Genomic DNA, 14,343 nt, shown 5'->3' with positions numbered 1-14,343 from the left:
CAATTCTGATCTCTTTCTCAAGGGAAGTAAATTGCTCGATTCTCGTCAATTTTGCTACGCAGGTCGCAATCCCCTTCCAATCAACTACAACTTCCCCTTGCGGTTATCCTCGCCAAGCTTCAGAATGGATGCAAGGTTGTTTGCCTCAATGACTTCAAAAAGCTCCCCAAGACCAGCGAGGCGACGTTTCTCACTCTCCCTGCGGAAGAACTCCTCCGCCGTCTTGATTCTCTCTGGGTGAATCTCGTCCAAGAGCGCGTAGTCACGTTGAATGACGCCCTTGTTGCCCCCAGAGTTTGTCCACATTGTCCAGAAGCCCGAGAAGTTTTCTCTAACTGACATAGTCGCCGGGTCCGTGGGATCAGCGTTGTAACCCGCAGGTTGGCTGGAGATTGGGAAGTTGTCGAAATAGACGTCCATGGGAGTGTCAACGTACTGAGCGGGCTTTCCCGTGACCTTTTCAAACGCTTTTGCTAGGTCCTCGTAGTGAATATGGTCAATGGACACCTCCAGATCCATCCCATCAGATCTTTCGGGGTGGTCGAAGAGCCAACGGGCATAATATTCGCAATCATCGAGGGCAACGTGGGGAACTGCGCCTGCACCAAGAGGTACTCTCCATGTGACAATCCCGTTCTCGACCCGTGGCGTCATGATCGTCTTGGAAGAGATTGTCATCTCAATGTAAGGGCCGGTAGTGAAGATGGCGACACCCATGTCGTTGCTCTTTCTCTGCTGTAGCATCCACTCGGCCAGACGACCCTTGCCGTCGTAGTGTCCACACCGAAACTTTGGGTTATAGCCACTCTTCTTATAACCGTAGTCGAGATTTCCAAAGACGAAGAACTTGATCCCGAGCTCCACCGCCAGCTCGTAGCAGCGGATCGTCCAGTAGGTCTCTGCCTTCTCGCCGCAGTTGAAACCATCGATGTTGATGAAAGCACCCCAGCATCCGGCGAATCCCTTGCGTAGGTCATCTTCGTTGGCGAAAGTCCCCTCAATAAACTTAACATCTCCGAGTTTCGAGAGTTCTTTTGCCCTCGCAGAGCTGGAGTCACGCGTCAATACGCGCAGACTGTAGCCTCCATCCTTGGCAAGACCTCGACAGACGGGAAGACCTTGGGCACCAGTGGCACCAATGACGAAGATACGGCGGTTTGCCATATTGGTGAGATATTTAAGTGATTTGAGAATTATGAGTTGCGCTTACTATAGTGATCCTTGTCAATTACCGCAAATGCACGCTGCTCTTCTCACTGCAAGGTGCCGGGGGCATTTTCTTATAATCTATCTTACAAGCGATACTTGATACTTCCTCGCCTCCTCCCGTCGGATCCCCTACGTAATTTTACCTGTAGTTTATAAGCAACGTGAAGTCAGAAGACAAGCTTAGACTTGCTCTCACTGATTAGTTATTCAATCAACATTAGGTGATTAGTGATCCTTCTCGACCACCAATGAAGACGGTGTTTTGGAAACATGACCAGACAGCAAACAAAGCACGGGCCCAAATGCTTCAAAGGCACTTACAGCCTTCTTCCAGAGCTACCGTCAGGATCAGAATACAATGAAGGCTGCATATTTTTCTGCTCCAATGTCCCTGCCAAAGCTGGTACGCTTCATCAGTTGCATGTGCGCTGCCATTCCACGATCCTTGGTGATGGAAGCAGCTAATGAGGCTCGCTGTCAAAGGAAGCAGAAACATCCAAATTACCCTGTATTCCTTTCTGCCAAGTGTTTGTCTTGAGAAGGGCGCCAGACACGTGATGTCCAAATGCTTGATCAGTAATCGGATCTCACAATGGCTTGACAGGTAGTGGCTATGATCTTTGGCTGACCAATCTTCGAAGACTAAGTCATCGATCCTACTTAGAAAGTTGGATTAGGCCCCCGGCTTCACACGCGCTTCAATGGCTTAAGCTTTCACCGCGGAGAGATTTGATAAGACTACTCTCAAAAGCAAAGTACTTTAAGTAACGCATCGACGCAGGCCTCATGTTCAAAGCAGGCAACCACCTCAGTTCAAGATCTCTTGAAGCACTCAATAATGCCATGCGGGTTGCCCGGTGATGTCCAAAACTCGACTCTTCCCAGCCCGGCCTTGGCGAGAACATCTTTCCACACCTGTCTCGGCCGTTCCTTACCGCCGACACTCAGCATCAAAAGATCAATGGCTGCCGTATGAGCCGAGGGCGGGTTCGGCGTGACTTGCTCCGCGATCAACAGACGACTATCCTGCGCCATGGAGCTTGCGATGCAGGCCAGGATCTCCACCACCAAGTCATCACTGTAATTATGAAGACAATAACGAATATAGTACACAATTGCACCTGGTTCATATTAGCCATCGTTCTGGAGAAGTGATAGAGTACCGGCAAACCTTTGACTGGCTGTTCCTTGTGAAAATCAATTGCCATCAACTTCGTTCCTAGTGAGGCAATAGAATCTTGAGATTGGGCGACCTCGCCAATGACTGTGTCAAGATCTTGGAGAACGCATCGATCGAATGGTATATCATAGTCGTCGCAGATAATCCTCATGGCATGACCGCTGCCGCCTCCAACATCAACAAAAAGGGGCCTGTCAGCTGGTCCTGAGTGCGCGGCATCTGAGATCCAGGAGAAGTCGTAGACGCCACAGACCGGAAGAAGCATTCCCATTGCCTTCATTGAACGCAAAAAGATCCTCTTGTCGTCAGGATTCTGGAGAGAGACCTCCCAAATGTTCTTCTCTGGCTGGCCGTACGCAAAGGTGTATGGAACGTGTGTTCGGCCTCGTGGTTCTTGGAGCCCGTAGGCATGGAAGTACTTCTCGAACTGGGCGTATGACACCATGCCATGTACGAAGCTTACAGGTCAGCTTTTCGTAAGGAGACTCGTGGATTGCCGTAATCAAGCACTTACACGATTCTGGTGAGATCCCCGTCTGGGTTGTCGTTGATGAACATTTTGGACTTTCCAGTATGGGCCACAGCATCCTCACCGACTTGCTTCAGGATGCCAGTGGAGTTCAACATCCACGCGAGGCGAACTAGAACGGGAAAGTCGACAATGAGTCCTTCATCTTGAAACCGAGGGGTATGGTGGTAATCTTACCGAGCAGCTGCAGCTCACATCCAACAATATTAGCCAACTCCTTGTATGAAATTGAACCCTGTACTGGGATCTTTTGGAAGACTCCCCAGGCATTGAAGAGCTGCTTTGCGGTCATCTCGCCGACCTTGATGCAATCATTCATAGCCCTCTCCCGTGGAGTGTCCTCGAGCTTGTCGATGATGGCTTGTGCTCTTTGGATAATACTAGACTTGAAGTCGCGATCGCTCTTGGGATTCAAGACGTTGGCTGTGTCATACGCATCCACTTCATTGAGCAGATCCACCGCGAGCTTTCTGAGCTCCAAAGAGGCTTCGGCCGCGATTTCTCCCATATTCACGAAGTAGTCTGACGGCCGATCGGGGACTTTGTTTTACTGCTTTTCGAGGATGATGAGACGAAAGTTACGCGAGAAACAAGTCACATACTCGGGACCCGCCATTTTATACTGGGGAAGAGTCGACAGCTTGGCGTTGGTGGAATTGACAAGCAAACACCTCGACCCAACTCGTCTTTCGTAGGAACAGGGATGCCGATTAGGCGCGACAAACAAATAGTAGCAAACTGCATGATATCGCTGCAGACAATGCCAACCTGGAAGGGGTGGTCACTGGCAACCTGGTAACCGTTGCTTGTATTCATCGAGAGGAAGGCGAGCACATCGTGGGCTCGCTGGGGACGAGACTCCATGTAAACCAACTCCCTTTGGAGGCGATGGTGATATGGCCAAGTACTTATTCACAAGTGTCACCTCGCTATGAGAAGACAAGAGCAGATACGCCCTTCAACAGAGTTGTCCTACTCTGCAACCGCCAATTCAAATCATCAATGTTAATCTCCATGTCATTGACATCTCTCCCAATACATGGGTAGCGCATTCTGGTGGGCGCTCGTCTGCATGCATTAGCAGGGGAGTAAGGCTGTTAAAATCCCCAAGCTTCAATGTCAACGAAAGTCTTTGGAGGCAAAAATACATGGATCTTTCTTCGGCAGTCAAGACCTACACCAGTATGAACCGGACTCGCCGCTCAATAACCAATGAGCTCCTCGCGCGGGTATTTCGACCTCGCTAAGCGTTGACATCTTCCCCAGCGAGACTCATCGGGTGCCAGCATCGATCCGAGGCCCCGGAGCGCCAGAGACATGGTGATATGACCAACCATCAAGAAAAGCCACTATCAAATGAGAGCAGGAAATGAGACAAAGGCTGCTGGAAAACAAACATTGCCATCCCGAGTTATCATACTTCTGATAAGTAAACGGCTCACGGCTTAGCTAGCACACCCGATTTGACCAACGACTGCAAAAACACCTTAATCGCCTCAACCGCAACCGCCGCAAGATTCTCAGCCCCCTCATACGACGGGTCAAACGAAGCCACTGTAAGAGACATCGGCTCAGTCTTCTCCGAGATCCCCTCAAAGCACCCGATAATGTCCTCCCTCAACAGCCCACCCGGCGCAGCAAACCGGTTCGCGTGTCCGATTGACGTATCCAAAGAATCAACATCAAAGTGAACCATCGTAGCACCAAGCTTCTTCCGCTGCAGCACAACCCCAAGCTCGGCACCGAAATCAACCTTCCTCTTGGTGCTGCCCCAGACGATATCGAACCCTGCCTCTTCCACCCTGGCCCGCTCCAAGTCATTCACGTCCCTCATACCAACATGCACCAACCGCTCCAAATCCATCGCCTCGTGTCCCGGGACCGTCCGCAATAGACCCTTCCAGCACTGCCCCGCGAGCATGGCAATCGGCATCGAATCAAAGTACCCGCTCATAACGGTGTCGGGTGTATTAAAATCATCGTGCGCGTCAAACCACACACACCCCAGCCCCCCATCTCCAGACGCTCGCGACGCGTGAAGCCCCGCCGCGACGCCCACCGCGGAACTACAGTTCCCGGCGAGGATGATCGGGAACGAACCCCTGCGGCGTTCTTGCGCTACTAGGTTCGCGGTTCGTCTGATGACCTCGAAGCTGCGTCCGATTTCACCTTCGTGGTCGTCGATCGGCTCGACTTGGACTTCGTGGACGGGGAGGCCGAGGGAGCGGAGTGTAGAGTCGAGACCGGAGGTTTTGAGGAATGCTGGGCCGGCGCCGGGGCCTTTGTTGAGGAGGCCGACGTGGTAAGGGGAGAGGATGAGGGAGAGGGATTTGAGAGGGAGTTTGGACATTATGAATGACTTGTGAATGTTACTTGAAATGAAGAAGAGTAATCCAACTGATGGTTACATTGAAAGGTGAACGTGGTCGTATAAGAGGTCGTTCACGGAGTACTGCGTTCATTCTTTCAATGATGTGGAGATCGGGAGTCAATGTGTCAACCAAAGGGCGCGATGACGCGCCCGTCAAATTGCTGACCAGGAGCGAGAAACTTGTTGGTTCATTCTGGGTTGTAGGAGGGAACAGATGTCCGACTTCACGATTGGCGGAGTCGAGCAGTGAATAAGGCTGCAGCTCGAGACTCATTGTAACAAACATTACTAAGTATATTGCATTTCTTGGATATCTTGCAACAATCTGCTCGCTAGAAACAAAGGAAACCTCCGAGGTATACTACTCTAGCCTCTCAAGGCGTTAAGAACAACACTTTTCGTACACTCACATGCCCACTCAATGGGGTCCAGAAGACTTGGACCCGGCGACACTCACAGGACTCACGAGGCTGATCCTGCTCAGTACACTCCCCGCCTTTCTCCGTATCCTGCTCTCCCGGACCGGAGTCGGGGCAGTCGACACACTCAAAGGACTAACTACATCGCCGTCTTCATTCTCATTCTCCGCAACGTCGCGATTCTCATCACCCTCGTCCGTTCGACTGCTACCAGTCGTCATGCTCTCCATGCTGCTCCCGTCATGCTGAACCGCAAGGCTCAGCCTCGGCCTCCTCGGGCCCTCCAGCTCAACAGCCGACGTTGGTCTCCCCGTGCGAGTGCTGCCTACACCGCTGACGGCACCCTCGGCGATAGAGTCCATAGGCGGTAGTGGCTGTGCGGCCGGGCCGCGATAAGCGTCCACCGAGCTAGACGAGCTGGCACTCGTGCTGCTCAACCCGCTCTGGTGAGACGCCTTTTCACGAATCACCGTTGTGCTAAGTCGCTTCAGCCCGCGACTCCATGCCGGGTGGGACTTTGGCGAGAGGACGTCGGCAATAGTCCTTCTCTTGGCGTCGCGCATCTTGCGGGCCACAAGCTCGAATTGCTCCGCCATTGTAGGGTGCGCCATAATTTCTTCCATCGAGATTGACAGGTTGTGAGTCCCGGGAAGACCTGATTTGGGCAGTTCCTGGGTGAGAGACTCGGCGAGTTGGGATGCGGGCATCATGCTACCCCAAAGATCGTAGAACGCCGCGTTGGGAAGCTGTGTTTCGGGAACACCGAGTGACCTAGGATCCAGCACCTTTGTCCAAATTTTGGAGATGCTGAGCTGCACGGCTTTGCGGTGGTCTTCAGACATGCTGGAGCCTGCATTGGTCGGCTTCGTCTCCATGTCCAGCTGAGGCAAGGGAATTTGGGGCGGAACGGCACAATAGTCGATCGAGGAGGGGATGAGCGGGTGAAGCATAGAAACCGAGGTGAGAAGCTCGATGCTAGAGCAGAGTGATTTTAGCGTCTCATTAGCAAACAAACTCGGGATGCGGTTCTCGCAGAAGGTGATGGAGATGTCGCCGCTGTTTGCATCTTCTTGCGTGGAAATGACGTGAAGATCGTACACGTCCCTGCTGATGGGTTCCTGAACGCTGAACTTGCACTTGATGGTGCCGAGGTTGAAGACTGCCGCCTCCTTGGCGGCATCCTGATGGCGGTGCTCGACGACTGTGCTGAAGCGCGTCCAGTACGGGAGCTTGGTGCACTTCTCGACGATCTCGAGCCAGCCCATGTTCTCGAACGGGATGCTCATAACACGTTGGCCGTGAACATACTTGAGGAGCTCGAGGGGGCTGCTCAGAGTGTCTGCAAATCGGACGCGGACTGGAATGGCGTTTGATACTGGCCCAAGGGTGCCAGAAACATCGGATCCATCCGACAGTCTAAGGTGTCTTCCCTCGACGATCTCACCAAAGAGAACGTCGCCTGAGCCGGAAAGGTTAGCTAGAACCATGGCCCAAGCTGACTTGACGATAGTGTCAAATGAGATGCCCAAGTTGGCCAAGGACATAACCGCGACCTTCTGAGTGATCGTCTTGACGTTCGTGCTCATTGGCGGTGGCCTGCTGTGGGCAACAACCTGAGTCATCTTGGCGCCATCCAGCATGGAAGACCAGTGATCTTGTGCACCAGTAGCATGAGCCAATTGAGCAGAGCGCACAAAGTCAAAGTAGGTCGCCCTTCGTGGCGGACAGGACGGCGCAATGTAAATGCTCTTCAAGTGCTGCAGCAAAAGCGAGATGGAAGCGTCGTCGTACTGCGCTCCAGAAAGTCGCAAGACAAGATTGGACTGCTTTCCAGCATCGACGAAGAAGAACTTGGTCATAGGAACTTCCAAGTTGAATGAGCCAGTCTGATCCCTCTTGATCAACTTCTCCGTCATCGCCGATACCCTCCATGTCGGGACTTCGATCCTTTTGAACTCTGGGACGAAAGACTTAAAGGCAACTTGGTAGACCCGCCTCTCGTGGGAGACAAATGCGGTCCGGAGGATTGGGTGGATCTTGGCGAGACAGATGCAGACGGCCTCCAGCTTTTTCGTCTGGACTGCACCGGTGAAGCTGAAGGTGAAGTAAGTGAGGCTTGAGCTCCCTTTGAGTAGGCCGGTCTCGAGAAACTTGAGTTGAGTAGCAGAGGCTTCTGCGACATCGTTAATGGCGTCTCGTTCGACATTGAGCTTCGGAGCAATCACATCGTTGATGAACTGCTCCTCGAAAAGGATCTCTGAGGAGGATCCCAGGGATGGAGCAGCATTGCGTTCCGGCTCCGCAGTCTCGAGAGCGTAGTCTGAGCTCAGTGTTACGCCTTGGCAAAGCTCTGTGAGGGTGGCGCCACGCAGGACATCCGGCAGAGCAATGATGAGTCCCTGTTTGCGGCATGCGACAACCAGTTGGCCTGCGAGAAAGCTCTGGCCGCCCAGCATAGGAAAGCTCTGATTGCCTCGAATGCCTGAAGCCTCTACTCCCAGGAGATTCGCCCAGATTGATCTCATGCGCTCCTCAACCTGAGTCAGCGGAAGAGGCTTGATGCCGACCACGCGGACTTCATCGGGCGATGTAACCGAGGAGAGAGCCTGTAACTGTTCTTGCGACAGCCAACCGACCATCTTCTGGAGCTTGCGACGGTTGACCTTCAACGACGGTGTGACGGGAAGGTGCCTAACGGGAACAAAGATGGTTGGCATCATGTGTGAGGGCAGACTAGTTCCCAACGAGGACTCAATGAGCTTCTTCGCAATATAGGTGCGCTCCTTGGTGGTGATTGTAATCCTCGTAAGGTCCTCCGATCCTTCAAATAACTTCTCTCCAAGCTCGACAAAAGCGGCAAGGGACGGTTGCGCGTCGCGGCTGATGATGGATTCAACAGCGAGATCCACGCCTTGGCCGAGACATCGGCGGAGCTTCTGCTCGACTTCAGCAACTGGAATGACTTGCCCGTTGATCTCAACGTCGTCACGGCCACTGGAGACGAAGTCAAGCAAGCCATCCTCCATGTATCGGACGCGATGGCCCGTCTTGAAGTAACGTGTCCGAGGTTTGCCATCCTCGAGTGACACATCGGAGTCCTGGGGAAGATGCGCCAAGGGCTGGCCGGGGACAAATCGATGCGCCAATGTGGGACTCTCGATGATGAGTTCGCCAATGGCACCGATGGGCATCAGCCTACGATGATCTTCAGGGTTGACAATCCAGAACCTTCCGAGGAATGGAGGCGCGACTCGGGTGAGATCGGCAGCTTTCTTGACCTCCAAGACGGAAACACCAAGAGGGCAGATATCAGGAGCACCGTAGGCCAGCAGGACTTTCGTCTTAGCCACCCAGGGCGCGCAGGTATCTTCGTCCAGACGTCGCGTTCTGAAGCAGATCGTCCTCAGGCTGGGGATCGCAGCGGGTGAAATCTTCCGTGCCAGGACTGGTGTCATGTAAGACCAGTTGACTTCCATCCTTCGAGCAGCGCCGACGATATCGCTGGTTCTATCAACGGAAGAAGGGATACACACACAACCGCCATGCACCAACGTCGACAGTAGCTCAATCAAGGCGGTATCGACATTGAAAGACGATAGCTGCATTGTACGACTCTCCTGGTTAAGATTAAGAGCGCGACCTTGTGTGACGAATGCTGAAGAAAGGGCTGCATGATGGAAGATGATTCCCTTTGCCTCCCTGCCTCGGGACGAGCCTGGAGAAAGAAGAATGCATGCGGCATCATTGGGCGCGGCCATGGGCAAAGGCGCCTCCAAAGAGAAGTCAACTTCAAAAAGCGTATCATCCACAACTACGACTCCATCGACAATGGCCTCCAGATTCTTCCAGAGCATGTCCGTTGCGATGACGACCTTGGGCGAAAGCTGGCGGACGAACGTCTCAACATTGGCTCGATCCTCGGCGTCAATGGGAACAAAGCAGCCACCAGCCTTCAACACGGCCAGGATGCTGATGACCGCCCACTTGTTCTTGTCGAGAATGACGGGAACAGAAACGCCGGGGCGAACACCCCATTGAGTAAGATACGTGGCTAGGCGGGAAACAAGGCGGCCGACCTGTCTATACGAGAGCTCGCCATCCCAGGCGCAGATCGCCTGAGCATCTGGTCGAAGTCGTGCTTGTTGAGAAATCAGGGCGTGGACACAGCCAGGCAAAGGCTCGGTCGTATTCTCGGCTCCCCAGTCCCGGATCAGTAACTGGGCATAGTCTCTGTCGGTGAAAAGGTCGATACTGCTGAGCGCGCCTTCCGGGCTTCCGAGTATGGCCACAACAGCACGCCCAAAAGTATTCGTAAGGTTCTGAGCTTGGGAAGGGGTCATGAGCCTGTGAGAGACGCCTGTGACAAGCTGGCCGTTCACGAGAGTCAGAGAAAATGTGACGTCGAAGTCGGGGGTGTTGAAAGCCTGAATGCAGGAGAGCCTCATGGGGGGACGCGTAGAGCTAAACCGGCTCTTTAGCTCGTGAGGCTCTTCTTGGTATGACAGACACGTGTTGAAGAGCTTGTCGCCCTTGAGACCCAACGCGTGCTGAATTTCCGACATTGGTACGTTCTGATGCCGGCTGCAAGCAGCAGAATCATCTTCGACGGATTTGAGGACTGTTGCGACGGACTTGTGATTTTCGAGCCCGACTGTACAGGCTGTGGTGTTTTCGAACGCGCCGACCGAAAGAATCAAGCCCTCGGGGGCGTTTCCTGTATCTCGGCCTGATGAGCGGTAGCCAAAGCAGACTTGGCTAGAACCGGTGAAGGCGCGTAGAACAAGCCCCCAGGCCATGCGCATCACAGTCGATCGGCTGATGCCTTGCGATCGACAAAATTCGTCGATTTGAGTCACCGGCAATTCAATATGAAAGTTTGTGTGTTGCATGGTGTTGTTGTTTACTGTCATCAGGCGTGGGAACAAGCATGGCCGCGTCTCTTGAAGGCGGCCGATCCAGAAGTTGAGGCTGTTTTCTTGCCGAGCAGATGAGATATGTTGAACGCAAGCAGCATGCGATGGGTCAAGCATCTTCATGGACAGCTTGCTTGAGTTGTACATTCTCTTCAAATCCCAAACGATATTTTGAAGACTCAAGGCCTAGGGAAGTGTCAGCGGATGTTTCAATCAAGCGGGTTCACAACTCACATCACATAGGGCGTGGCTAATGTCAAGCCTCAGAAAAGTGCTCGCGTGCGACTTGCACACTGACACTCGGTGGCGCGGGTTAGACGGCGTCGGACTCATCGGTGGCAAGGCATTGAGAACAGCCATAGGGTCTGTTCCTGCTTCTGCGTCGACAAAAAGCATATCTGGTGAGCACTTCCGCAGGATGACTTGATCGAATAAACCATTCTCGGAAATGCTGTCTATGAAGACAGTCCTCAGAGCAGGGTACTTGGCTACGATCTGCTGCCAAATGGTGCAAATTTGAGCTTGGTCGGCCAAGACTCCGTTCGGCGATGATAACTCGTAGATGGCATTGTTGTGGCAGGTCTCCAAATCTTGGGTTTGACTGATGAGGATCTCCTGCTGCAGCGCTGTGACGGGTAAGACGTCCTCGATATCCCGAGCACTGGATAAGCCGAGTGCAACCAATCGATCGGTATTGAGTTTCGCCAGGCCCTCGTACGTCGTGTCGAGCATTGGAACATCGGACAGAGTGAGTTCTTGGCCACGGTATCGCAACCTGCCGATGGCTTCGTATAGTAGGTGCTCATACATTTGAATCCAGTCAGCAATTTTATCCTGGTGGTTGGAGTTCTTGTTATAGACGATCTGAACGGAAGCCGAGCCTTGGTCGACCATGGCGGAGACCTCGAATAGAGCAATCCTAGACACGCTCGAGCCAATGTCGGCGGCATCTGTTGACCACAGCCTTCCAGGAATGGTGAGTTGCTCAAGAACGCCCTTCTCCCGCTCGAGTTGTTGAACCGACCCTGCATACGTGAACATGATTTCGAAAGGCCAACCTTCGGTGCTTCGAGTCGCGGCCTCGGGGCCAAAATACCGAGATGCAAAGTAGTTCCACCCACGACGAGGTATTGATCGTCTCGTATCTTTCATCTTGCGCAAGATGTGAAGGAAGTCGTCGGCCATGTCAACTGGCATAGAAACAGGGCACAGTGACGTGAACCAACCGACGGTCTCTGTGATGTCAATGTCTTGACTCCAAGGTTCTCTGCCGTGCTCTTGATTCCACACCACGGGTGCTCTACGATCGTGAAATGTCTGGCTGAATGAAAGGAGGAGTGCCGCCATGTAGATATCTGACATGTCAGTCTTGAAGACCTGGTTGCATGCTGTGTGAAGAATTGCTGTAAGTTCTGGGGTGAGGGTGAAGCTGGCGACTGAGATTTCGGCGTAGGTGTTGTGTGAGTCCTCGAGACCCCAGTATCCGTACTGGCCGCTGGGCAAGTCGTAAGGCATCACTAGCTGATCCGGGTTGCTGCTGATGTATTCTTCTTGAAGCTCATTCCACCGTTGAAACGGCATGGAACGCTCAGAGAACAGTGTGCCCTCTCGTAGTAGCTCATCAAGATCATGAATGATGATGCGCCACGACATCATGTCTACGACCAGATGATGAGCGAGCAAGTAAACAAGCTGCTGGCCGTCATGAGTGCGGAAGTGGTCGACTGAGAAGACCGGCCCGGTCTCGATGTTAATGCTCGACTGTGACTGTGCGATAATGCCCATGACCTCCTCCGTCGTGCTCACCGAGTGATAGCGGAACCCATAAGACCCGTCGACTTTTGGAATGATCCGTTGTGTCCAGCCATCTACGCCAGGCCGGAAACGAGCGCGTAGCATAGAGTGATGGCCAACTACGGTAGCAATGGCGGCGTGAATATCTTCCAACGTCGAGTTGTTCTTGACGCGAAGCAATATGCTTTGGTTGAACCGGTAGCCCCCGTCTGATCCCATTCGTTGCTCGATGCGACCGCCAATGCCGGTATCGAAATAAAGCTGTTGTATTGGCGACAGCTTGAAGCCTTCCGTGGATTCCTCGTTCCATGTGTCGGTGCGGTGGTTTTTTCGGTATGCGAGTGATGCTAGTTGCCCCAAAGTAGGGCATTGGTGAACGTCCTCGGGTCTCACCGTGATGGACTCGGTCCGACATGCCGCAACGAGCATCATGGCGGAAATGTCATCGCCGCCGAGTTGACCGAATGAGAAGTTCATGCCGACTTGCCGTTGTGGTATGCGGAGAACATCGGCGACCTTCTTTTGCATAACTCGTTCCATCTCGGTCAAGGGCTCCTGGAAGAGCTCGTGAGACTCGAGACTGGATATTTGGTGATACATGTCCTCGTTGATGTTCTGAATCCATGTTTGGAGCCGTCTCCGGTCGACGGAGCCCTCTCCGTTTGAAGGCATTTGGTCAAGCACGATCCATGAGTTTGGCACAGAATGAGAACCTTCCGAGGTTTCGAGAGCCAGTCGGACAGCTGCGACCTGGCTTCCGGCGAAGTGCATCTGTGATTGGGGAATGAGTCGGATGCTGGACAGGCTGGTTTGCGATATCCGGCCCGACGCCAACGTCAAGAAGGCCACGAGCTTACCCTCTAGGAAACCAGCCTTTGGCCTGATGATGGCTGCACTCCTAATCTGGGGCGTAGACTGGATGAATTGTTCGATTTCGGAATGTGGTGATTTTATTGGTGCCGCATCGGAGCTGTTGCTGGAATCGCACGAGGAAGTTGAGCAGGCGCTGTTTCGTCTGGGACTTGAGCTGAAGACATCGGAGGGAGAGGTGCTGCTCTCTCCTTCGGAGTCCTTGTCCTTGGACACAGGCGCGGTCTGAACGAAGGGGGTGATGCAGGTCTGAAGCTCCGCCAAGGTTTGACAGCGTAGAATGTCGCTCGTCCTCAGACCAAGTCCGAGGCTCATACACCTTTTCCTGAGGGCGACAGCTGTGGGCCTGTCGCCGCCCAAGTCTGAGAAGGAGTCGAACAATTCTATGCTATTCCTCGGCAAATTTAGCACGGTGGCAGTTGCTGAGAGAAGTCTATCTTCAACAGACTCTGTGTGGAATGACGACATTGTTGTGTCGATTTTGGGGAGTTGTTTTGGGCTGACTGAGTCTGCCATATTGGACGTGTGTGTATGTAAGTGCTCGCTCGCTCGGTCTGGTCTGAAGAAGAAGGGTAGAGCTGGGTGGATAGCTTGGGAGGGGTATCTCAAAGATGCATGAACACAAATAAAGGAGACGACCGAGCAGAGGTGACCAAGTAACACGGATCAAAGGTTGGTCTCTGACGAGGGTCAAAGATGCTCAAAGGTGATGTCGTTGGTCGGACGAGATGAGCTTGCAGTCTCGAGCTTGGGGGGCGCCGATTCTGGGGGCGTGTTTGTTGGAGCCCGTCTTTGAAGATGCAAGGTGATGGAAGGGCCAACGGGCGAAGGAATGTTACACACAAAGACCGAGAGGAAAGATGATTCAAGGGCCGGAGCCAGAAGAGATCACAAAAGAAGAAGAAGAGGCGGGGAGGTGGGAGATATGGAGGGTGAAATAATGCAAAAGAGACAGCATTCTGGCAGCTCTATTCATCCTTCAGATCCTTCCTGCTCACTACAGGAAGAGAGAGAGAGACAGTAAGACCAGCGAGCCGGGGGGAGCTTTGGTTTGCAAA

The 14,343-nt window shown here is 53.1% G+C and overlaps 4 protein-coding genes across 4 annotated transcripts; all 4 read right to left on the bottom strand.

The window, feature by feature from the left end:
* Positions 1-84: 84 nt before the first annotated feature.
* CPAR01_13405 (NmrA-like family protein) lies at positions 85-1,164 on the bottom strand (the record flags this gene model as incomplete). The annotated part of the gene is made up of 1 exon (XM_060497659.1): positions 85-1,164. One exon carries the CDS (start codon positions 1,162-1,164, stop codon positions 85-87), a length of 1,080 nt encoding a protein of 359 aa, XP_060344052.1.
* An 858-nt stretch (positions 1,165-2,022) lies between these two features.
* On the bottom strand, positions 2,023-3,426 carry CPAR01_13404 (O-methyltransferase; the record flags this gene model as incomplete). Its single annotated transcript, XM_060497658.1, has 4 exons — positions 2,023-2,330; positions 2,381-2,847; positions 2,904-3,063; positions 3,114-3,426. The coding sequence occupies 4 exons, from the start codon at positions 3,424-3,426 to the stop codon at positions 2,023-2,025; spliced, it is 1,248 nt and encodes a 415-aa protein (XP_060344051.1).
* Positions 3,427-4,356: 930 nt separating this feature from the next.
* On the bottom strand, positions 4,357-5,268 carry CPAR01_13403 (uncharacterized protein; the record flags this gene model as incomplete). Its single annotated transcript, XM_060497657.1, has 1 exon — positions 4,357-5,268. The coding sequence occupies one exon, from the start codon at positions 5,266-5,268 to the stop codon at positions 4,357-4,359; it is 912 nt and encodes a 303-aa protein (XP_060344050.1).
* Positions 5,269-5,707: 439 nt separating this feature from the next.
* CPAR01_13402 (AMP-binding enzyme) lies at positions 5,708-13,801 on the bottom strand (the record flags this gene model as incomplete). The annotated part of the gene is made up of 2 exons (XM_060497656.1): positions 5,708-10,807; positions 10,856-13,801. The coding sequence occupies 2 exons, from the start codon at positions 13,799-13,801 to the stop codon at positions 5,708-5,710; spliced, it is 8,046 nt and encodes a 2,681-aa protein (XP_060344049.1).
* Between the last annotated feature and the right edge of the window lie 542 nt (positions 13,802-14,343).

The sequence above is a fragment of the Colletotrichum paranaense genome (genome assembly GCF_030867605.1).
Source record: "Colletotrichum paranaense strain IMI 384185 chromosome Unknown Scaffold_12.1, whole genome shotgun sequence".
Lineage (NCBI taxonomy): Eukaryota > Fungi > Ascomycota > Sordariomycetes > Glomerellales > Glomerellaceae > Colletotrichum > Colletotrichum paranaense.
The sequence above is the reverse complement of the archived record's forward strand: the minus strand, read 5'-3'. Positions and strand labels throughout refer to the sequence as shown.